This window comes from Schistocerca gregaria, chromosome 1 (assembly GCF_023897955.1).
Source record: "Schistocerca gregaria isolate iqSchGreg1 chromosome 1, iqSchGreg1.2, whole genome shotgun sequence".
Taxonomy (NCBI): Eukaryota; Metazoa; Arthropoda; class Insecta; order Orthoptera; family Acrididae; genus Schistocerca; species Schistocerca gregaria.
In genome coordinates, this window is record NC_064920.1 from 501719236 (window position 1) to 501745860 (window position 26625).

The 26625-nt window shown below is 39.1% G+C and overlaps 1 protein-coding gene across 3 annotated transcripts in view; it reads left to right on the plus strand.

The window, feature by feature from the left end:
• The window catches only part of LOC126354066 (ATP-dependent helicase brm-like), a 203153-nt gene extending 178432 nt beyond the window's left edge, over positions 1-24721 (plus strand). For all 3 annotated transcript variants that reach the window (XM_050003445.1, XM_050003454.1, XM_050003438.1), the window contains exons 23-26: positions 4285-4586; positions 9579-9705; positions 17195-17366; positions 23965-24721. In XM_050003445.1, the coding sequence (XP_049859402.1) occupies positions 4285-4586; positions 9579-9705; positions 17195-17366; positions 23965-24119 (756 nt within the window). In that variant the 3' untranslated portion in view covers positions 24120-24721. The remainder of the gene's footprint in view (positions 1-4284; positions 4587-9578; positions 9706-17194; positions 17367-23964) is intronic.
• The last annotated feature ends 1904 nt before the right edge of the window (positions 24722-26625 follow it).

Here is a 26625-nt window from a genome sequence, read left to right on the forward strand (position 1 = left end):
AAGCTTGCACAGGATAGAGTAGCATGGAGAGCTGCATCAAACCAGTCTCAGGACTGAAGACCACAACAAGAACAACTAGATTGAGAATTTTTTTGAGAAGGAATTTGAAATCGTAAAATTATTCAAAAAAGTGGAACTTTTACTTCTTTCTCACAGCATTTTTCTTGTTTCTATTTTTATGATATTTGAAACATTATTCTTAATTTTACTTTTGAAAATGCTCATAATTACTAATATAAAATATTAATTTACAATATACTAATATCTTCAAAAAATTGGAAAATCATATTTTTCTTTTGGTGAAAAGCTTTCGGGGTTCCAGCTGGATGGCAGTGTCAAAATACTGTGACATTTTGACACGTGTCGTAATCATCATCTTCCGGCAGTTTCGAGATATGTTGATGCTGTAATACTTGTACTAGTGGTGTGCCTCCCTCCACCTAACTATGGGTATCTGGGACTGTCTGGCGTGCGGCTGGGCAGTGGGTGAGGCTGCAGTGGCAGAGGTAGCGTGTGCGCCGTTCGCATCTCTGTGTGGGCATTCCAGACACATCTTGCGAATTGGACAGTACTGGGTGCACCCTCAGCGTATTACTGCGAATGCAAGATTCCATGCCGTAATTAGCTCGCATCCTTCATCGCTGTTGACCTGATTCTCATGAACCTGTATTTTGATGGGTTCTTGTATGATGCTGTCCCATTAGCCGATTGCTCGGCAATGTATCTTCATGTTCTGAAAGTCAAAGGTGTGGTCTTTTTGATACTATGCTGTGATATCACTGTTTTCTCTATCTGCCTCAGTCACACATGCCTGATGTGTTCCTCACACCACTTCAAAATACAGCACTGTGTTTGCCCAGGGTACTGTTGGCCACGTAAGTGTGAACCTTGAATATATAGTGAATGACCAAATCCTGAAGGGTTGCCAGAAAAAAAAAAGAAAAATCTCCTAAGTATTAGTAAGTTTTGTAACTTATGTATAGTCATACAGTGCAAGCCACTTTCATCAGCCCATGAAGAGGTCACACACATTGGGAAGCTGCTGATTTCATGCTGGCTGACTGCTAATTGGAGGTGAAAAGCCCCAGAAACCGTATACAGAGGCAAAAGTAAATATGTTGTGACCCATATCAGGTGGCCTGCGATTGTGGCCAACAGCAGTGGCACTGTATTTTGAAATGCTGCGAGGGGCACATCAGACGTGTGTGACTGGAACAGATAGAGAAATCTGCAATAGCATCCGGAAATACCGCACCTTTGACCTACAGAACTTAAAGGTGCTTTTTCAAGTACCTGGCTATTAGGACAACATCATAAAAGAATCCTTTTTAAGTACAGGCTCATGAGAACCTAGTCAACAGAGACAAAAGATGCCAACTTGAATGCCACTCGAAATCCTGCGATAGTGGGCAGTATGCCAAGAGCACAGTCAGCACCATCCAACTTGCAAGACACAAGTGAAATGCTCACGCAGAGATGCAAATGCTATCCTCACCACCGCAGCCTCACCCTCCTTCCTGCTCACCAGTCGAATGGTACCTGACTGCCTGTGGCCAGTTGGCGGGGGGTATACCTGTATAACAGCATCTGCATATCTCGACTCGGGGTCAGGGATTTTCTCTGCCTCGTGATGACTGGGTGTTCTGTGATGTCCTTCGGTTAGTTAGATTTAAGTAGTTCTAAGTTCTAGGGGACTGATGACCATAGATGTTAAGTCCCATAGTGCTCAGAGTCATTTGAACCATATCTCGACAATTTATCCGAAAATGATGATTATGATATCTCTCAAGATGTCATGGTATTTTAATGCTGCCACCCACCTGTAAACCCAAGAGGTTTTCACCAACAGTATATGCCAAGATAGACATTTGCATAACCATATTTTTTTTAAATACATTCTGACACTACTGCAAATAAGATTAATTTTTGCCTAGACTGGAAGTTCTTAGATTTAAAAGATAAGATTTTGTGTATTTTTAAAATTGTAAAGTTAATTTTAATGAATTATCAAAAATAGTTCGTAACTTAGTTACCATGCATAACCAGCCTAAACTGGATTTTTGAAGCCTGTAGCAGACCTAACAAGTTCCATAAATATTGTCACCATGCAGCTTTAGGTTTCCTCCAACAGGCAGAGTTGATTTTCTTACCCATAACGCATTTATCTTCCATCCTGCAGCATCTTGCTAGTTTTCTGGAGATCATCAAAAATTATACCACATAAGGCCAACTGTAAATTGGGACATTCCACAGGGTTCATGTTTGGACCAGTTCTTTCCCCGATATAATTCAATAATTAGAGTGTACCTGATAGCTTCCAAGTTTTTTATGTATTGATAAGACAAACATAATTGGTACAATTCCTGTTTCATGTGCATACATTACATTAAAACCCAATATGCTCAGTTTTTCAGGCATTACTCAGTTAGGTGTGACATTTTATTCCCTTCCATTGGACGCACGATAAGTGAGGTTGAGGATAGAAGGAAAGCCCTCTTGGAGGTTGTTTGCAGCTGCCTTTATAATTGCATTATTGTCCACTGTCATCACTTCTAGTTCACGTGGAGCTCTGCTGCAAATTAACTAGAATGCCGTCTTTGATTTTTTGGCAGTTTCTCTAGGAGAGAGCAGCCTTCAAATCTATTGCCAGGGTACTGAGAAACTGTATTATGTATAGAAAAGAGGTTACATACAGAACAATTATCCATGCAATATTGAAGTGGTGGTCAAATGTGTAGCATCCATAGGACATTGGATTGACTGTTTCATTGCTACAGATGTGCTCTCTGTGTTCTGTGCTGAGGGGGCTTTTATTATAGCTGCACTGCTCGCCAAATGCTAGAGCCTGCTGAGAGACAACGTTCTGGCCAACAGGAAGTACTTATCATCCAACTTTTCAAAAATTATTAAGTAAAAGAACTGATTTTTGCCCATCTTACAGTCTGATATTTCAGTTGATAAAGAACTGAATTTCTTTTCATTACCCATCATACTTACTGCGCTGCATCAAATTAAGTAAAACATTGTGTGAAATTTTAAAGAGTTCACAGAGGTAAAAATGCATTGCGTAAACTTTCGCATTTGGTTGATTTTAGCTCAAACATTGCACTGAATAAAATACAGATAAGCTACCAAAATTTTATTTAAAATTGAGGATACGTCATTCTGTAGTCGAATTATTGGGTTTTATATCTAAAGGAGGGTCACATGTGATGTGCCTATTCACATCCTTGTGCATCACGAATCATGTAGTCATAACAATCGTCATATCATAAACGATTCATGATACCAAAACAATATTTTTTGCAAATGATAGCACACAATAAGACACGTATATGTATTGTAAATACTCGACATCTTTTTATCACCGAGATATGGAAGTAACTCGTCTGCAGGAGTGAGGTGAATGGCTCAGGATGCATGCAGACATCCATAGCACTGTAGGAAAACCCAAGTGATGCACTTTCACACATTCACAACGCCTGGAGAACAATGTAGCTAGCTAATTGGCCATGCAGTGGCCAGTAATGGAAATGTGGGGGATCCAATTGGGTTGGCAGGCAAAAAAGTTTGATTCTTCCAATACTACTCAGTATCTGGTATCATTCCTGCGGAAATGAGGAAGATAAAATTACATTAGTAACAGCATGCACAGTGGCATATAAGTAATCATTCTTCTTATGCTCCCTGCATGTATGGAATGCTAATATCTGTTACAATAAAAAGTACTTATTTTAGGCAGTTCAATCCAAACATCAATAATATTTTTAATTCAATTGAATAAGCCTGTAAAGGCCTCATCCTTACCTATTGCTTCTGTGCTGTGCACAAATACCCAAGGTTCATTTGACTGTGTTTGTTCTTATTCTTGTTTGCTAAAATAGATTGAGTTCAGAAAATATTGTTTGTGTGATTTTGAATTAGGTTTATTGCCTAATGCAGCCACTCCGATTTCAGTTGTTCATTCTTTCCCCTGACATTTTGTGTGAATGATGTGGTGATTCATGATAAGTAGAGTTCAGCTGTCATCTTCCACACCTCCTCCCCATTATTAGTACTTTAAAGCTGATCTCCTGTGTGGATCTACAGTTATTACTTATACTGTAGTAATCATTCATTATATGCAGATGTTATTCATATAACATCAGGCAGTGTTTCTTGTCTATGTAGCAGCTACATTTTGCCCCTACAGATTAATAATTAAATTAAATGAATATTTAAATAAATACAATAATAGGTATGAGTATTTGTTGAACATTTTAAACTAATTATTTATTTGAACAGGCAATTGAAGGTGAGGAAGAGGAACATGTGGATGGAGAAGATCCTCTACAGGAACAGTTAGAGCGACAGCATTCATCGATAAAGAAGAAGACACGCAAAAGAAAGCATGTGGAAATACAGGAAATAGAGTCTGTGGAACGAGATGATGCAATTGCAGGACCATCTCGAGAAGTTACCCCAGTGATACACAAGAAACAGCGGCGCAGCCAACAGGGAGCTGATGCCTGTGACACTCCCCAGCAAGCTGCCTTGAGACAGTGCCTGCACAACATCCTCGGCATTGTCATGAACTACACAGATCGGTTAGTCAAAAGCATTACTTTTGTCTTTGGAACAGGTCACAAAGTGCTATACTCTGAATAGTTTGATTCTAGGAATAGTTTGATTCTAGCAGCTGGTATTTCAGCAAGCAAGTATTTAGAACACTTGCTGCTAGGTATCTAATGCCGCTGCTCATAGAATAACAGCAAGTATCCAAAAGGCTTTAAATGACAGTTACTAATATCTTAGTTGCAGTGGGGTCAGCAGCTGTGATACATTTCTTGAATGACATCAGTTTGCCACTCTGGCTGCTGTTGTATATTGTTAACTACTACTACTTAGTTTTGGTTGCATAGCCATTCTCAAGCGTAAAGTATACTCTTCAACAAAATACTTGCATTACAGTCAACATAATTGTATGATGCAGACAAGTACATTGACTAATCCAAGTACATGTGTTTGTGAATTTATACTTTGCCCTTGAGAATGACTACATAGCCAACACTCCAAAGTAAAAGGATCGTTTAATCCTGACAACAGCCAGTGTAGCAAATTGATGTATTTCAAAAAATGAAAGCTATGTTGTAAAGCCTCATGGTATGCTGTTGTTGCAGCAAGCAACTAAAGTGTATAGCTGGGTAATTGGGCCAACTAAAAAGTGTGCATGCCATTGAAAGTATTAGTGTGTTGTTTTTCCGGGGGGGGGGGGGGGGGGGGTTGAGTTGGGTACTTAGCACAAGTGACACATGCAATAGTCATTATTATTTTTGTTGTGTTTGAACACTATAAAAATGTGTAGAAGAAAAGAAGTCTTGTCATTACTTAACTCAGGAACCCTTCCTTATTGTTTCATGCCTTGTTCGTTTATGTAGATTCAGTTGGATGCAACAACCTGGGTGACCCATATGACTATAATTAGTTTGAGAAGGCACCATTCTCACACCAAACAAATACTGTGTTTGTTTAAGCTATAAGTTTATTATGTTACTTTTGTTGACAGCAGCAGCAGCAGTGAACAAATAACAATTATAATAGTAGTAATAATAATTTTATAATAAAATACCTTTAGTTGTATGAAATTTGTAACTTCATTGCATACTTCCTATGGTCTGACAACAGAAGTAAAGTTTTGGTTTTGTCTACCAACCACCATAATTGTCTTCTGCTATGTGTTGTCTGCTCTCTGTCATAGAGGCCTTCCATTTACAGAGCTCTCTCTCTCTCTCTCTCTCTCTCTCTCTCTCTCTCTCCCTCCCTCTCCCTCTCCCTCCCTCTCTCCCTCTCTCCCTCTCCCCCCTTTTCTTTCCTTGGGTCATTCTGTAGGTCCTGCTTTGAAACTTCTGCCTGTTAATACCACCTTGTACAACTTGTGGATTGTTGTTTGCCCTATTTTCGTGTGATCTTGTACAATGTATTATACATTGTTGCTTTGTGAAAGAATGCTCATTCATGTTATGCATTGTGCTTTGCATAATTTTGTTGCTATTCTTCAAATTCATTAAAGCCCTCTTACAATGAAAACATACTGCATTTTAACAATAACTTCATTTGTGTGTGTCATTTCATCTGTTGCGTGCATAGTCTCTCTCACTGACTGTCGGTGCCCAAAAGAAAACCCCCCTTGGGTGTGGCGCAGCAGCTTTACATACATTCCTCCACACCCAAGGAGCCAGTGCTCAAGCCAGCACTTTGGAGTGGTGACCCTTTTGACTTTCGTAGAACAAAGCCTGTGTCAGTACACTTTTTTGGTGCCTACTGTAACCTTGGGCTATGCTGATGGAGATTACTGGCACCTCCCAAGACATACGAGACCACTGTCTTCCCTCAAGCTCATTATCAGTTGTACCACAACATTTCAAAATGTTTTGGCACCACAATCACTAGTTTTGCAATGAACGTATGGTGTACTTACATCTGTCCGCTCCTGGAAGCAAGCAGATTTAATTCACCATACTCATTTTAACTGATAAGAACCCTTAACGACTCACGAATGATTTTTCTTGCAAAGATGATGAATATAAAACAGAATTATTAATGTAATCAAGTTCATGGAAATTCAGAATCCCCATATATGCTTACAGTATAGTTTTCTCTGATGTCATCCAAAAATAAACCATCACACCATGCCATGTCCTATCAAAAAGAATAATAAAGACAGGAAAAACTATTTTACGCAGGTTTTAGGTTATAATCAGCTTTTGACCAAATAGGAAAAGCCACTACTACTACAACTACTACTACTACTTAGTGTTGTTATTATTATTATTATTATTATTATTATTACTACTACTACTACTACTACTACTTAGTGTTGTTATTATTATTATTATTATTACTATTACTACTACTACTACTACTACTACTACTACTACTACTACTTAGTGTTATTATTTAAAACATAGTATTGTTTTATTGTTGTACTATTTTCATGTCTTATTAAAAGAGGACATCATAGTCATTATGTAATAAATTAAAAACAAAGATTCCAAGACTTACCAAGCGGGAAAGCGCCGGCAGACAGGCACATGAACAAAACACACAAACACACACACACAGAATTACGAGCTTTCGCAACTGGCAGTTGCTTCGTCAGGAAAGAGGGAAGGAGAGGGAAAAATGAAAGGATGTGGGTTTTAAGGGAGAGGGTAAGGAGTCATTCCAATCCCGGGAGCGGAAAGACTTCCCTTAGGGGAAAAAAAGGACAGGTGTACACTCGCACACACACACACACACACACACACACACACACACACACACACACACACACATATCCATCCGCACATACACAGACATGCGTATGTGCGGATGGATATGTGTGTGTGTGTGTGTGCGAGTGTACACCTGTCCTTTTTTTCCCCTAAGGGAAGTCTTTCCGCTCCCGGGATTGGAATGACTCCTTACCCTCTCCCTTAAAACCCACATCCTTTCATTTTTCCCTCTCCTTCCCTCTTTCCTGACGAAGCAACTGCCAGTTGCGAAAGCTCGTAATTCTGTGTGTGTGTTTGTGTGTTTTGTTCATGTGCCTGTCTGCCGGCGCTTTCCCGCTTGGTAAGTCTTGGAATCTTTGTTTTTAATATATTTTTCCCATGTGGAAGTTTCTTTCTGTTTTATTTACATCATCATTATGTAATAACTTTGTTATCCAGTACCATTCCCTGTTTGTTTCTTGTGCCAAATGGTTTGATTCTGTTTAAGTTGTGCTCTTCTACAAACTTAATATAGTGCTCAGATAGTTTTTAAAATGCTTTCAGTTGCTTTCTGTTATGAGGCAGTGGACTCTTACTTTGTGGCTTAATCTTAGATTGTTTGGGACTTATTCCAAAACTATGCACAACAAGCCTAAAATATGTCATTTTTGTCCTCCTGCTTGGAGATATTGATAACTTACCAACCATTCCCTTATGCATCAGTTTTTACCATTTGCCTGTCTGTAAGCTCTCATATACAGTGAAACCCCGCATTTACATTTCTCAAGGGACTTCAAAAAAAAATTGTGTAAAATGTGGGAAATAACGTTTTAAGCTGTAAAAGTTATGTATAGGATACTCCCTTGCATTTTCGCACTTTGTACATGATATATGTACATAACAGGTTCAAAAGACTTGTCAAGGACTTTTTTTATTATCTAATAAAGGTTTATTATGTAGTAAAAACTGCTGATGTAACTGGAATTGAAAGCTGTCTGGGAAGTAGAAACGTTTTGACTTAATTTCAAATGTCATAATCAGTGTTTATTCATTATTTAAATAATGAAATACTGCACTTAGTATTTTTTCATGCTTAACAATGAGTTTTGAGATATTTTTCTCGTTGTCAAGTGCAAATATGTACATAAGTATTTTGTGTGGTGTTTGCATGTGTGTTATTCTGCCTCTCAAGCCCTGTAGTCATCTTTTTGAGGTTATCAGGTGCTGTGCCTCCTCAGTTATGTAGAAAACCACACACATGCTGACTATCACTCTCACTGTTTGTGTAACATCACAAAAGATAGCTCAAAAATACTGCACCTGACAACGAGAATAAATTCTCGAAACACATTTTGCTCAGCGTGAGGGGGGGGGGGGGGGGGGGAGGTTGCCGGTGATGGATTTAAACTAAAAAACATTTGAGCAATGCAGTGTGAATGACGGTGTCAACTAGTACTACGATAGGCCAAACGCTAAAACATGCTAAATATGGTTCGACAAAGGTGTCACGATAATCACAACAATTACGAAACTGCATTTGCATGGTAGAGAGTTTGGAAATGGTTGTGAATGGTCATGATATCTTTATTCGAATGAACTTAGTTACTCCCATCAGCCATTACGCCAAGTAGTGCTTGGGAGCAGTGGTAGATAACGGCACAAATTTTTCCAACTTTTACATGTATACCGGTTCAAATCCGCAAAGTGCCCTGGTGTCAAGAAACTTAACTACATATTTTTAAACACTACTGGACTGCGATCATCATGCCAGCGTCATTTTGTTTCTTGGCCTTTTTTTTTTTTCATAATGCGTAAATCATGGGAAAATTATAAATATGTTGACACAAAATCAGGTGCAAATTAATATTGTGGTCATAGGAAATTTGACGTGAACGATAAAAAATGTCATAAACGGCAGGAAAATGTTAATTCTGGGAATGTAAAAGCAGGGTTATACTGTACGTCTTGGAATGTCACAGATCTTCTGCCACTTTTACATTGGTGATTGTTGGTTAGATTAGATGTTGCAGACATTCACTAAAAATTATATACTTCATATGAAATGTTTGAAATTGATAGGACATGATTCACCCATGTTTTCCCTGTCTTAGTGAAACTGTTGTAGTACTTTTAAATGTACCCTGCAATATTTATTTGGAATGTGACAGTCTTTTCATGCTGGTGAGCCAAAAGCCAATTATTAATTTATTCAGTGTGACTGCAGACATGTTTATAAAATTTACTGATGTACGTATTTTATTTTTAATAGAAAGAAATTAGGGAGAGGCATGAATTATGCACCATAAATTACACTTCAGCAACTTTTAATGACAACCTCTATTCCAGAAATGGGCGAAATATCAGTGAACCTTTTGTGAAATTACCATCAAAGAAAGAGTGCCCCCACTATTATGAAATAATAAAGCGGCCAGTAGACATCAAGAAATTGCTTCGAAAAATTGATCAAAACAAGGTAAATATAAATAATTTGTAATACGCTAAAACTGTGTTACGTACCAGGATTCAAATTCCAATACATCCTATTGAGAGGAGTGCTTTCCTAACCTTGCAATATTAATTGTATTTGGGTATTTAGTGGAAAAACTGTGAAGTTCATTATTGAATTGCATACCCATAGTGTTAGGCAACTTAAAATGGTAAGTCTTCACAATTGCTGACTCGTCAATTTTTTGACAGTGTTTGCCCAGTCAGATTCTTCAGATTTATTAACAGGATCCTATTGTATAGATAATTTGTGTATTTACTAGTATTATGAGGCTGTAATTTTTTTGCAGTGAAGTTCTTGGATAATTGTTCATAGTTTTTTGGCACATCAGATTTGTTTATGATAAAACCTCAGCTTGAATTTTTTGACTGGTAGCGACTGAATTCGCATGCTGCAACAACATTCTTTGTTTATTAACCTAGAACTAAACTCAGTATAGCTTTGAGAGAACGGAAGTCCACTCTTGAGTACATTTGAATAGTCCATCTAGATTACTTGTAGTGGGTGCCCACAATGATGAAATCCATAATTTTCAAAAGTGGTGATGAATCAGGAAGTACTATGCATGATCAGCAGCATTGTACCATGAGGCTGTTAACTCATGGATGAGGCATCGAAAGGCAGGTCCTGGCGTGAGAGTATCTGATGGACATTCAGCAGCTCATGATCAGGGTGAAGGTGTAAGACAGCACTTTGTGATAGGTAGCAGCAATGGCAGGTGTTATGGTCAGTAGCATAGCCTTGAGGACAGCTGGGGGTTGATCTGGAGCCCGGAGAAAAAATGGCAATTGAGGGGCTGAGGGCCAACTTAAGTACCCATCAGCAGAGGAAGACAGGTGTGATGTCACATGGACACAAGACTGCCTGTGACTACAGTGCTGATTACAGTGACCTGCATGTGTAAACATTGTAGCGGCTGCGGGAGGCTTGGCAGCAAACGGCCCAGTGAATCTTTTGTTGAAAAGCAACCACCCTACATAACTTCAAGAAATACATGACACTATGCTGTCTATTATAATATTTTTTTTCAACCGCTTTCAGTTTTAAACCATATTCACAGCAAGGAAAATATTACATGTTTATCATACGTCATACATTTCTTGAGATAAAGTTAATGAGAAATACATTAACTGTCACTAATATCTAGAGACATTGTATAAATCAGCTTCAACAGCTGATGTGACCCAACGTAAAGCAGGGACTGTACTTAGCCTGCAAAGCACATCTGTGGAGGTGATGGTCGAATATGCATGACCTCTGCCCTGCATGTACTACTCTCGTGCCCCCTTAAGGGAGATAGCAGAACCATCTCAGCACCCAAGGGAGGAGGGACTTGGTGAGCACTGTAATACAATCTAATACAATCAAAAAATTATCTTAACTAAAGAACCACACTTCACCCACGTAGGGGAACAGCCACTGAGCTCCATAGTCAATGACGCGGAAAACTGGGCTTAGGCAGGGCTGGTGGCAAATGTTCAGCACAAGGTTCTGAAAGACACGATGTAATCAGCAGGACATGTGGTGACGGTCATAGAGGAGGGTGTGGTGGTGATACCTGGTAAAAGCGACAAGAGAACTGACTGCGGCGAGGCTGAATGTGGCTGTGGAAGTGCCCGAATGGACATCCGCGGCAGCACCCACTGATATTGTTGAGACGGCCACAATGGCAGCGACGGCTGCTAACTGCATCGCAAGTGCCATCTGAAATACTGGAATAGAACTAGCAATGACTGGAGGGCCAGCTGGCAAGAGAGCAGGCATCAACGTCAATGGGACTGGCAATCACATGACTGGCCACGACCAGGCCAATAACAACTGGACTGAAGCCGATGGGCCTTCGAAGACAAGTTTGTATCTGACGTTGTCATGTGAGAGGGCTGGGCTGATGCCAAAAGTACTTTTATCTGAGAACTCCGTGAACATTAATGGGTGTGTCCTGCGATATGACAACATTGCAACAAACTTGATGGAAGGTGGTAATCCAGCTTGTAAATCACAAACTGCTGGACACCCCATCTGAACACAGGTCCTGATCATGCCCATCAGAACACTGTGGGAAAAACTGTAGTGCCAGAGTGAGCAGAGAGATGCTCCATAACAGATTCAGCATTGGCTGACCCAGGATGAAAGGCTTGAGGCAACAATGGCTCCAGTGAGCCACAGAAAGATGAGACACTCGCTAAGGAACTACTGAAAACAACCCAGACCAACAACAGCAAGTGAGAGAATGCACGTTGGACAGTACATGAACAGACCACTCGAACTATTCTGTACAGAGAACATTGCCAACAACTTTCATCTACCGAGAAACATGAAAACTAAATGGAAAAAAGAATGCCTACCGAAAGTGAGACAACCACACAAATGAGCTTAGATACATAACCCAAGAAAGGAAGAGTCCACATCCAGTACATAGGTAGATAAGGTGTACTATAGTAGGATGTGAATACAGACTGTCACAACAGAATGACATGAATTTGCTGCACAGATAACACAAGCAGAAATGCATATGATTGAAAAACACATGAACAGTTGAGAAAGAATGAACCCTGCTCCAATGAAATGTGAAGACAGATCAAGAAACACAGAAACGCACATGTAGAAGAGGTCTCGTCATCCCTGTCTGTCTGGCCATTGCCACCCTCAGGAAGTGTGTCGGCCATGGCTGTATTGTCCAGCCAGAACACGACATGGCGGAGGAGGGTGGCGGATGGGTAACAGGTGAGACGAGGACCTGGCACTGCAGCCGGTAAACCATGAGCAGAGGCTGGAGTGCACTAATCTTGAGCAGGCACTCTAACGACACTCTTCCATGAGGGTGTGAGCTCGTAGGCTGTCAAGATGCAGCTGTAGGCACAGGAGTGACTGACAGATGTCCAAGCAGCTGATGATCCCAGCAAAGGTATTAGATGGCACTTCTGATGGGTAGCAGCAGCAATCATTGTGGTCTGAAGCATAGACGTGAGTGAGGGCGGCTAGCAGTTGGTCTAGAGCCCAGAGCAGAACTGGCTGTTGAGAGGCCGAGCAGCGACCTAAGTACTCGTCAGCAGAGGAATACAGGCTCAGTGTACAGGACTGCATGGACACCAATAAGTGTCTGTGACTGTAGAGCTGAGTACTGCAATCTGCACACAGCATATGTGTGTGCATTGTATGTGTATATTCTTTCTCTATCTCAAAAAAGGATTTGACAAGAAGCTAGCAAGTTTTCAATAGTTGTTTGTGCGCTTCTCAACTACTCAATGCTTCTACTACACTCAGTGAGTTATGACCTTCACTGCTAAAAGATATGATTATAGTTGATGAAATGGAAATCTTATCCTTTGTATCAACCTACTGGAATTTGGTCATCAGAGAAGCCATAGAGATAAGACTGTACTAGAACTATAACAACAACTTCAGCCAAAATAGTCCCTGTTCCCTTAATGGTGCATGAAAATGGGCACTATGTTGAAAGGCTACCAATGCTCCTTCCACATGCCATCAGAGACTGTCTTGATTTCCGCGATAGAGTAACGAGAGTTAACGCCTGACAGGGACAACAAAAGAGGAAGTTGTTGACAATTTGAGTAAACACACAACTCAGATGCCACAAGAAAACCAAGAAACATTTATCCATTTATTAGTATCAGTCTATAAAAATTTTAATTTGGTGTGAAACCGCCTGTGGCCGTCACCACCACTTCAGTGTTTCTGCTCTTATCTACAGACAGTGATTACACACTGCTGGGAGAGGGGAGTGTGACAGTCTCAAGGACAATGTAGTCTGGCTTCAGCTGCCAGAGACTGTGGTCATGTTTGTGTCAGTTTGTGTGTGTATGTGTGTGTGTGTGTTGCCTATTTTTGACAAAGGCCTTGTTGGCTGGAAGCTTATTGCATTACTGTCTTTTTGTTGTGCCTATCTGCAACTCAGCATCTCTGCCTTACGGTGAGCAGCAACTATCCTTTTCATAATATTGTTACATTCCATCCTGGATGTTCCATTGTTGGACAAGGTTACTTATTGACATGTGAGGGGACACACAGTTCATCATTGTAGAAGTATATGATAAAAATTCAGACCAGTCACAAAAGTAAGCACTTAACCCACTCTGTAGGCAACACGTATGTACCCTAACATGCAAATGATCATAAAGGTGTCCCGATGGGATCCTGCAATAGATTTTCCCAAGCATGTTGTGCCTTTTCTTGCAATTTTGTGATGGCTCTTACAGGCCATGGGGAACGAGTAAGTTCCCACTGTGTCATGTTCCATGTATGTTCAATTTGGCGAGAGATCTGGTGATGTTGATGACCAGGGAAGTTGTAGTACACCATGAAGAGCATGTTGCATCGCAGCAGCCATATGTGGATGTGCTTTGTCCTGCTGAAAAAGCAAATCACTTCCATGTCGAAGAAATGGCGGTAGCCTGAGGATAACTGCCTGGCCATTGTAGCAGTCTCTTGTTACTTTACCCTGCAGAAACACCATAACCGACTGCAAGTTGTTACTGATGCCCCCACCCCTTACACAAAAACACACACACACACACAAAACAAAGTCTGGGGTGGAACCCATATGTTGTGGGTAAATGCTCTCTGGAATAGGCAGCTCATGAGGATTAGCCATACACATGTATATCCTGCCCTCATCAGTGAAGACAGCAGAGTGCCATTCCACTCACCAGTCAGCTCTTTCACAACACAGGAGTACCCACATTTGACAGGGTCATGGTGTCAGTGATAGCCTGGTCAGAGACACGTGATCTCGATCCTGCTGTAAGCAGGCATACAAAATTCTTGGAAATTTGTTGCATATGTAAAGCGAAGAGCAGTGGTCAGCCACACACATTTGATGAAAATTTCGAGCATATTTGGGATGCATTCACATGGAGCCCTTGGAAGTCCACAAGATGAGCTGGCCAGGAGTTTCAACATTCTCAAACAACAGTGTGGAGCGTTCTGAAGTGACGCTTGCATATGAAGCCTTATAAGTTTCAGTTGATGCAGCAGTTATCCCGGTGATCCTAACACAAGGTACAACTTCTGCATTTCAGTTCTCCAGGATATGGCAGAGGACACTTTTTCTGAATGACTCACGATTTGGGCAAATCGACATATCCACTGTTAGATAAAGTAAACTGCCATAATGCAAGAATTTTTTGGGGAGGGGGGGGGATGTCACAGAATCCAGCATCGTGGTCAAACGTGAAAGAGCCTCACTGAAACTGAATGTGTTTAATGCATTTATGTTAACAAAGTGTATGGAATTTTCTTTTTATGGAGGAAACTGTGAGAGAAATGTCATACCTGGACATGTTGCAAAATTGGTTATTTACTCAGCACCATGAAGATTCCAATGATTTCATTTTCATGTATGAATGTCTCACTTTCTCCTTGAGGTATTTCAGGGACCTGTTGTTTCTCGTGTAAAATGAAATGGAGTGCCAGGGTTGCCACAAGTTTCTCTAAGTGAAATTCCCTGATTTCCAGACAAGTTTTAGCAGTTTTCCCTGACAAATTTTGAGATATCAAGAGTAAGACGATCTGTCTTTGCAGTTATGGTACAAGAAACAATAGTGCAATTGAGGAAATACCTAAAAAAAATTTGGAAGCAGATAGCGTTTCCTGACTTGAGCAAAAATCTTAAGTACTAACATCAATATCTTTTGTAATGAACTGTTTTTATACAGAGAAAGCAAGCCAAATGGTATATGTGTTTCGTTAAGGCCACTGATGTTATTTTATTTCAATAAAACGAAACACATTTGGTGACAAAAATGCGCATTTCCTTGGAGTTGCAAGACAGATTTAAAATACCTATGCTGATTTCAGAAATACCTCAGAAAAAAGTAGGCCTCTTGAAAGAAGTGTATAAGGAGGGGAAGAATTGTGTAAACCAACACTGTAGGTAAGCGCCAATAAAATGTTGTTCTAGTATGTTCGTTATTGTCGGTTATTGCCACTGTGTTACGTCTATTATTTTACTGGTATTGTGTGATTTTTCTTTTAAGAAATATGCGAGTACATAGTGTACAAACTGCCAGCAACTGACACAATTTTCTTCTTCTTCTAACATATAAACTACATTTGAAGTGCCAAATTTACTAGAACAAGTAAAATGTTTATAAAGCACCACACTGCACAAAGTACTTGCAGCGAGACAGTCGCAGTTCCTGGAATTTATCACCCATATTCTCTGCCTGCTGAGGAGCACTGCAGTCCTAGGTCCATGGATAAAACATGAAAATTTGTTTCATTACATCACACATAAACAGACCCGGCCTGCAGGCAGATCGGTGAGACTAGATCCAAAGGCAGAGCCTGCACATTAGTGGGAACCGAATGGCATCAAATTGGCAGGCCCAATGCATTACAGATACCCACAGAGACAGCCTCCAGTTTTTGCCCATCATGGAAATCCACTCGTGTTGCCAGCTATTCATGAGCCACAGACAGCATGTTAATTAATTGAGACATCGGTGATCAATCCATGCAAAAGATAACTTGTTCAAATACTCTGAGGATCAATTTATAATGATGATCGGTAGCAACTCACCATAAAGATGCAGACAGGCATGTAGAAAAGACAATCACACTCTTGCAATTAAATTTTCAGCCTCAGATTTTGTCAGAAAATGAGAACACAAATACATTCACACAGTCACTCGGACACAACTCATGCGCACATGACTGCTGTCTCCAGGCACTGCATCTTCAGTCTCTGAAAATCAGATCCAAATAAACCACTCTCATGCCTCCCTGCCTCTTGTCAGCAGCTACTAGGCTAGTGGCAAGAAATGTTGGCAGCCGTGACTGCAAGATTAGGGGAGTGATTAGAAGGAAAGAAGCAATAGGAATGAGGGACTAGAGAAGCAGCACACATACTCAGCTGCACCTAGCCAGCAACGATGCATAACACCTCAATAAACTAACCATTTCATCTACTGAGACAGAAATGGGACCTTGAACGTCCCTCTGTGCAGTGACATGTAAAATCTTTTTCTGTCTTTCATAGTATATATTTAATAACCAGTTGAAATCTGTTCTTTCTTTTTCAATTACCCCGTATGTCTAGGATTTGATGGGATATTTGTTGCATCTTGCATAAAAAAATGAGTGTCTGTTCTCTATCTTCAACCAATAAAATCAAATCTATTAGAGGCAAAGTTCTCTGAGAACACCATTTGCACAAAACATAGTTGGTAAATTTAGTAAGTAATACTGACCTTGTTCACCTGAAAGATAAGTTTAGTAATATAGACATGAGGAAAATTGATGTATCATTTATTGACCAGCACCATTAATAGCTGCAGTTTCTTTTTTGATAATTCTAATTTCCTGTCCAGTATTGTGAAAGAGGTGACTGGTATTTTCTTGGTAAATATGCTCAAAGCGTTGTTGTCTTTATATATGTTTTATACAGATATTTATCTTGATGATTAAATCTACTATGTCCCCATTTTTAACATAGTACAGTACTGTCGATGACCTGGAGAGAGACTTCAATTTGATGTGCCGCAATGCACGAAAATACAATGAAGAATCGTCTTTGTTGCATGAAGACTCTATTGTACTGGAAAGTGTGTTCTCAACAGCGAGGCAGCAGGTGGAGTTAGAAGTACCATCCTGTGATTCTGATGCAGGTAAGTGCTTTTGATGTTCAAGCTTACTTATTAAGTTGACTTATTCAGAATTTACTCTGAGGACCTACTGATAAACTACAGTGAGCATCTTTATGTTGCTCTTTCAAGTATTGTTGCAACCAAATTAAAAGCTGACAATTGCCTCATACTCAATTTAAACCACATTGCTAGTCTCTCTCTCTCTCTCTCTGTGTGTGTGTGTGTGTGTGTGTGTGTGTGTGTGTGTGTGTGTGTGTGTGTGAGTGTGTTGACACTGACAGATAACATCCATATTGTTCAATGTTAGAGTGTGATATTATATAAAATAAGTATGTTGCAAACTACACTGTTGTCCAAAATTAAAGCAACAAATCACTACTTTACCGTTCTGTGTCTAATTCATGATACAATCATACAAACTGTCAGCATATGTCCATGCAATCGTGTTCTGCACAGAAGGTAGCATTCCAGTCAACAGGCAACCATGCCAACGATGACGTCAGGGCACCAATCAAATTAGGTAGTGTTTGCTGGGTTGTCCCTCATCCACAACTGCTGTGTACACAGTTACAAATGGTGCAGTATGGCACAGAGAAGAAGCCTACCAGACACTCTGCAGTGGAGGGCCATAGGAAGAATGTGAGAATTGCAAACTGATCTGGCCCAGTGGCTTAATGTGAATCACTCTGTTGTTTCTCAGATGTGGTGACAGTTTATAGAGACCGAAACTGTATCCCAAAGACCAGGACAGGGCCGACCATTTGACATCAGAAAGAGAGGGCCTTTATTTAGTTGTAAGGGCACGACAGTACCACTTTAGTAGTGAGTCGGCAACTGGCATCTGACCCCACAGCATCCACTGAGCATGTCGTAATGAGGCAAACGGTGTACAGAAGGCTTAAACACATTGGCCTTTACTGTTTACATGTTTACCTCTAACACTTCTTCACAGAAGGGAACATCTAGAGTGAAGTAGTTTACATGCCACCTGGACGGTCGAAAAGTGAGCCAATGTTCGTTTTGCGGATGAGTCCCGATTTGGTCCGGTGAATGATTCTCAATGGATTCACATCTGCAGGGAACATGGAACTCGATTTCGGGGCCTAAAGAATGTGGAAAGAGACCAACATCAAGGAGGACTCTAATGGTGTGGGCAGGGATTATGTTAACCACGAACACCTCATCACAAAATTGTACAGATGAACTGACAAGGTTTAACTACTATCAGGTATTGAGACGAGATTTTGGAACCTATGTGCGGTTGTTGCCAGGTGCTGTGGGCCCAGACTTCTTATTGATGGACGATAATGCTCACCCTTATAGAGTGTGTGTGGTTGATGTTTTATTGGAAACAAGACATTGCATGCATGGCATGGCTTGGCTTGCTCACTCTCCCCATTTGAATCTAATAGAGTGTGTCTGGGATGTACTAGGGAGAATGATGGAATTATATTAAGAAGAACTTATCCTACTCCTCATGTTCACTTCAACAGGCAGTCCATGTGTGGGGTGAATTTAATCCCACCCTGTCCTCACTTCTCTGGGGAGCATTCTTGTACATAGTTGAGCTAATAAATCCCAGTCTTTACATCTTTTTATGACAGAGCTTTAAAAAGATAAAAATATATTAAACTTAATTAAAACACATTTGCTACTGGAACCCAGGAAGTACCAAATCTTGTACTGTTGTTGGGTAAAAAAATTGGAAATTTGTGGTAAGGTCTTATGGGACCAAACTGCAGAGGTCGTTGGTACCTAAGCCTACACACTACTTAATCTAACTTCAACTAACTTACGCTATGGACAACACACACACACACGTTCCTGAGGGAGGACTCGAACCTGCAACGGGGGGAGCCGCACTGTAGGTTAAAAGCTAAATTGAAAATTGACACATAAGTTTGCTAAATGCAAATCCTGACAGCTCCTGCCAGATGATAATATGCTGATCTTTCCAATAAAATGCCAGAAAATATGGTTGTAGAGCAAAAGCATATCTTGGTGGTAAATTATGGACATGTTGGATGTTGGGTATGTTCATTGTATGTAGTGATGTGGGCACTGAGTAGATGTCAAATAATATGGTGCATAGCTAAAGGAGAAGGAAAACAGTATTTCCTTCTTGATAAGAAGTTGGGAGTATGTGTATCTAATTACTTTCTAACCATCAAAGAAGTTCTGATAGTCTTAGACAAGAACCTTTCCTGTGAAATAATTTTTTCCCCCTAATGCTTCAGTGGCAGTGTTAGTGTGTGCACTCAGATTTCTGAATCATTGGAAAGGTTCACACTTACTGTGTTACTCTGCAAAGCTATTAAACAAGAAGAAATATATTTGTGAATTATGGGATTATGAACATGTATTCCAAGGCATTATACTGTCTTTTAATGAATACACATAAGCTACTTTAGTAGATTTGTGAAGGAATTTATTTTGGGTGTTTTTTAACTAACATCTTTTTCAGAAGTATTAGTTGTATGGTGTATATAAGCTTAGTTGCTGCCCTGATTTACAATCCTGGAAAGAACTTTTGGTGATATAATTACTGGCGCTTGTCTCAACGTGCAGTGCAATTGTAGTGGGCTCTCTTGTATGGTGTAGTCAGCTACTTTTTAAGCCTTTGAGTCCAACCAGTATGATAAAACATTAAACATTTTCACATAATCTTTGTCATCATAATAAGCAATGATTGCAAAAAGAAATTGACAAAAAGGAAAAACTCAGTTATTTAAGGATATCGTTTTCCTAGACACGACCTCCATCTCGAAACTTCCATGACCACACAATGCGTAAAATAAATTGTAGCCCTGAATAACAAGCAAAAATGGGCCCAAAATTTAAAAAAAAATTGTATCAATGTTATACTGCCCAACTCATTTCAAAACCATTCATAAAAGCAGTAGTACAAACTCAAATTTATGTTACAATAACGTTATATGTATTTCACGTAGCACAACCTCTGTGCCAAGTGTTACTTTGAATGACCACTGCAGTGTACTACATTCATAGTAGAAGTACTTCATTGTATCACTAGATTTGTCTGTCTTGCAACAGCATTGGAGGTTTCATGCTAAAACCTTGGTAACACCACCCCCCCACCCAAAAACAAAGAGAGAGAGAGAGAGAGAGAGAGAGAGAGAGAGAAATTGTGGTTTTGGGCTGAAACCAGTGTACTCGAAGGGTTAAATGAATCCTCAGAGTAACATTAGTATTTTAGTCATTACATTAGTCTTATGCCACTTTTCTCTAGCCTAAAATGGTTTCCACATTCCATGCAGTTGCTAATCAAAATGTTGACATAAAATAAAGAAGTGTATATGAAAAATATATGATTATAGACACCAACAAATATTTATTGACTGGATGCTGATGGCATTTTTATACAATCAATGGATTTCTTCATTACATTAATACTTGTTCCATAGATCATGAATACGACATTTTGTAACGATGTGGAACTTGTCAATTTAACGTAAGGGGCACACACACACACACACACACACACACACACACACACACACACACAGAGAGAGAGAGAGAGAGAGAGAGAGAGAGAGAGAGAGAGTAGAAGGAGTTGTCATTCAGAAATTCTTTTAATTTATTTTTAAATAATGGTTGGCTATCTGTCAGACTTTTAATGCTATTTTGAAAATGAGCAAAGATTTTTGTGCCTGCATAATTCACTCCTTTCTGTGCCAAAGTCGAATTTAACCCAGAATAATGAAGATCATCCTTTCTTCTAGTGTTGTATCTATACATTTCGCTATTATTTTTGAACTGGGATGGGTTGTTAATAACAAATTTCATAAGTGAATATATGTTTTCAGCAGATGAATTGTTGTTTCGTCCAAACATTTTATTTATGCAATACCTTTCTGATTTCATACTCCAAAGTAGGTACTAATATTTTTGAAATACATAATATCGGTTGTTTAGTGTAAGAAAAAGGGGAGTCTTTAAATAGTTAAATGTCACCAGTAGGAATATTCTGTGACTTATCCAAGGCATTTGAATGTGTGGACCATGACATTGTGTTACAGAAATTATAATTCTATGGTATAAATGGAACAGCATACGAGTGGTGTAAGTCATATCTACAGAACAGGAAGCAAAAAGTCTCTTTATATGCTTCAAGTGGGGTAAAATTACATTAGGTGTTCTGCGAAGTTCGATCATGGGTCCCCTCCTGTTCTTGATATATGTGAATGACCTCCCTTCATATGTGAAACAAGATGCTGAACTGACACTGTTTGCTGATGGCACAAGAATAATTATTAATCCCGTAAAAGGAAGTCTGATAGAAAATGATACAAATAAGGTCTTTGGAAAAGTTATTAATTGGTTTTCTGCGAATGGGCTTGCTCTGAACTTTGAAAAAACGCAGTGCATCCAATTTTCTGCTACAAAAAGTATAATTCCTTCAATAAACACAACACATTAAAAGAAGTCAGTAGCCAGGGTACAGCATACTAAGTTTTTGGGTGTACATATAGATGAGAATCTTAATTGGAAAAGTCATATTTTGGATCTTCTAAAGTGACAAGGTTCAGCAACTTTTGCAATCAGAATAATTGACAATTTTGAGGATGTAGAAATTAGTAAGCTAACATACTTTGCATACTTCCACTCTCTGATGTCATATGGAATAATATTCTGGGGCAACTCAACACTTAGGCAAAAGGTATTCACTGCTCAAAAGAAAGTAGTTAGAATAATGTGTGGGGTTCATAGTCACACATCTTGTAAGCATCTGTTTAAAAGGTTAGGAATTCTTACAACTGCTTCACAGTACATTTACTCAGTAATGAGATTTTTTTCTCAACAACATGGACCAGTTTAAAATCAACAGTGACATTCATGACTACTATACACAAAAAAAGAAAGACCTACACTATCCTTTACTTAACCTATCTTTGGCACAGAAAGGGGTAAAATATTCTGCTATAAAACTTTTTGATAAATTACCGGATGAAATAAAATGTCTGACAGACAGCAGTAATATTTTCAAAAGCAAATTGAAATCCTACCTCCTTGACAACTTCTTCTATACCATAGATGAATTCTTGAATATGAGTAAATAAATCTGGAGATATAATATATGCATTTTGTGCCATTTAAGGGAATGGGATAGATAATAGAAATATTTAGGTATAACACTAAAATGTAAACAAAACAAAACTTTTTTCCTGTACGCATTTCTTGTGCATTTAACACGTTCCTCATCATAACAGTTTTTCCATGCTATTGATCAATGGAACACGTAACTAACTAACTAAATGCATTTTTCCACCAAACACCTTATTACATGAGTATAAGATGACCCTGATTATAAGTTGACACCCTGCTTTTTTAAGACAGTTTTTGAGAAAAATTTATTTTTAACATATTCTGGCTAATCAAAATTAAAATTAGAAACTGTTTTACTGACATAAAAAATGTGTCTAAAAAGTTAATATTATACCTCTTCTAAATGTATGTCAGGTATTGATTGTGTGCATCATGATATCACAAGGCAAAATAAAAGAAATGAAAAGAAATCGTTTGCATTAATTTGCGGACTCCCGCATGAGATTTTCACTCTGCAGCGGAGTGTGTGCTGATATGAAACTTCCTGGCAAATAAAACTGTGTGCCGGCCTGAGACTCGAACTCACAGGGAAGTGCTCTACCTTCTGAGCTACCCAAGCATGACTCACAACCCAACTTCACAGCTTCAATTATGCCAGTACCTCATCTCCTACCTTCCAAACTTCACAGAAGCTCTCTGCTAACCTTGCAGAACTAGCACTCCTGGAAGAAAGGATATTGCAGAGACATGGCTTAGCCACAGCCTCTGGAAATATCCCCCAGGCTGTGGCTAAGCCATGTCTCCGCAATATCCTGCTTTTTTTCCAAATATGTTGCAACTTCCGAGTTCCTGGTTACCATTGGAACATATTGGATTTCACTTGTATCCTGACAGATTTCACTTATATACTGACATGAGAGTGTTCAATGTCTCTTGTTTTCAAAAATGTTGTCTGCCTGCCCCTCTGTCATTGCTTTGTGTAGAGCCAGGAGCTGACACACCAATACAGGTTTGTAAGATGATAGAATTTACAGCTGTTTCCTCCTGGGTTTCAAAAAAAAGTCAAATTTTAAGCAGAGCAATAGATTGTTGTATTGGCTAATTAATAATTCCTCATGTATCCCTTGCACTAGAGTCGCACAAGTCAAATGTCATGATTCTGCAAACAAAGTTGATAATGTATCGAGCCTGTTCAAATACGAGTATCATTTGCCCAACCTGCCCTCCCAAATTCTTCAAAATAAATTTGCACATGACGCAAATAGCCAAATACATCTTTAAATGTATTTTTCAAATGACGAATTTGGGAAAAAAATTGTCTTATAATTGGGTAAATACAGTAATCCCATGTTAACAGAGACTTGAAGCTCATTTTTAAAGTAAACACTTCGGATGTAAATAATTATGGCATTGGGACTCTTCAGAGTGCTTCATACAGTCCCATTTCCTTTTAGACACACTGTAGAACAATTAATTGCTGCAGTAGCCATTTTAAAATGAGCAGTTTCATATTGTTGCAAGAGCCTAATTCAATTCTTATACTTCTTTTCAGTGGCTACAGAAGAAGTAGAAACTACTGAAGCTGCCACAGAGGGAGTGAAAGTACATATCAGACTGAAAACTGGTCGCAAAAGTCATAAAAAATTAGCAAGGAGACTTCATCATGAAAGTGAAGAAGAAGCTGATGATGGTCCCCCTTTATCTTAACTTAACAATAGAGGATACTGACCAGTGAGATTTTTGTAATTTCTGCCAGCACTGCTTTCATTTAACTTGAAAACTATTATTAAACATGAATGTAACATATGTTATTATTGCTTGGTGTGTTGCCATCCTCAGTTTACATTGTCTATTTATAGATGTTTGTCATATGGAACTTTACACAGCTTTCAGTAATTTCAATGCTTAACTTTGACATAAGCATGAAAAAACCATCATTTGCCAATCTACTGTAGCAAATACTCAAGTTATCTTTTTACATCACTGTGATTGATATTTGTTGCATTGTATCAAGTAGAACAAAAAAGTGTCAGAAATTGCAAATATCATTTACTTTCCTTGAAGAATCACTAAATCATGCTTCATACAATGTTGCTTTAGTGTTTGCCTCAAATATAATGTTAATTGTGTCATACTTCACAAATTTCAGATAATACCTGATATCTATAATATAGGCAGAGTTCTTTGGTAGAATAAGTTGAAGTATTGACATTCTAGACTGTGAGAACAGTCCCCTGTGCTGTATGTTTCCTGGTGAAATATTTGTATCCTACCGTATTAATTCAATAAATGTGATAAATTCTTGTTCATTATTGTTTCAATATATTGTAAAAAATCTGCAGCTTTTATGAATCATGGAAATAATTTGTACGGTGTCAAAAAAACTCATTTACCAAGTCTATTGTGGTCTATCGCTTAGCCCACAAAAGTTGTGTGTTCATGCATCCATTCTCTTCTGCTACCTAATGTAATTTGTGAAAGAGGAACTTCATCTATTGATAATTACTTTCAATTTTACTCAATAATAATATGAAATTTTAGTTCATAAGGTGATACCAATGTCTTTCAAATTATATTAGTTAAAACTCAGTAAACATTACCAGATGAGGAATGTTGATGACTGTGTTTCACACAAGAACGCATTCTGCAAACAACTGTGAATGCACAATGGACTGTACCTCCCACTGTACAAGTTAGTAGGGCTTTTCTCCATTTCATTCATGTATGGAGCACAGCAAAAATGATTGTTTAAATGCCTCTGTGGATGCTGTAACTAATCTAATGTTATCCTTACGGTCCCTATGGAAGTGATATGTAGGTGGCTGTTGCATACTCCTACAGTCATCATCTAAAGCCAGTTCTTGAAACTTCATCAGTAGATTTTCGTAGGATAGTTTCCATATGTCTTCAAGAATATGCCAGTTCAGTTATTTCAACATATCAGTGACACTCTCCCACAGACCAAACAAACTTGTGAACATTTGTACTGCCCTTCTCTGTATACATTCAATATCCCCTGCTAGTGCTATTTGGTATGAGCCCCACACACTTGGGCAACATTCTACGATGGCTTGCACAAATAACTTGTAAGCAGTCTCCTTTGTAACTGATTACATTTCCCTGTATTCTACCAATAAACTGAAGTCTGCTAATAATGCACTTCTGAAAGGGCAGTGCCTGGAACTGGTAGTACAAATAAAATAATTTAAAACATGACCTTGTGGAAGAATGTTCTTCAAATTCATTGGGTCCCACAGGACCCAGAAGAATTTGATTTTAATCAGTTTACACTTACCATATTGTATGTACACTAAATCCTCTCAGTCCAGAACAGCATTTTTGTTAATTAGGTTTTAAGCTTAGATAGCTGAGCAAATGAAATATATTGTGCAACTGTAAAGGACACTCTCAGGCAGCCAGTCACGAAATTAGAGAGCTATAGAGTTATGATGAGGCAATTAGTGATGGGCAACTGACACAGTTTTCTGACTGTAAAATGGATGTTTATTAAAATATACATAAATGGAATGAAAATAAACTTTCAGGGTTGGGTGGATAGATGGGGAGAGAGGCAGGAGGCAGGAAGAGGGTTTGTGGATTGGGGGCTAGCAGCTCGGATGGAGTCAACAAGTTTGTTGGCTAGGGATGCAGGAGGGAGGGTTAGGATGCAGCACACAGTGAAGGTGAAATGGATTGGAGGGGGTGACAGAACAAAGAAAGGGGAAGACATGGGGGGAAGGCTGTGGGGTTTATGGAGATTGAGGCCAGGAAGGTTACCATAGCAAAGGATATGTTGCAGAAGCACGTCTTCCATGGCAGGGGGATCACAGAACAACTGCTAGTGCTTCCACAATCCAAACTACATACATCACATTTCCAACATTGAAACACTTGCCCTCCAATATCAGGAAGAGCATTCCGGACACCACTTCCAAAAATTGTCCAACCTGTTGACATCCTACTCCCACCTTGGAACACCGTTACACATCAATGGCTATTGTACCCATACTGAATCCCTTTTCTCAGAGCAGAGCAGAGTTCAGTAGCAGCAGTAGTTTATTGTTTGCACCCAGATTATATATAGTGTTTAGTTTAGTGGCATTCCTAAGTGTTCAAGTGAACAGTAGTTGTTTTTTTACCTGTTTTTATTTGTGATATTTATTTTGTTGTAAGATTTTTGTATTTTTGATCGTTTGAATAGAATGAGTTTAAC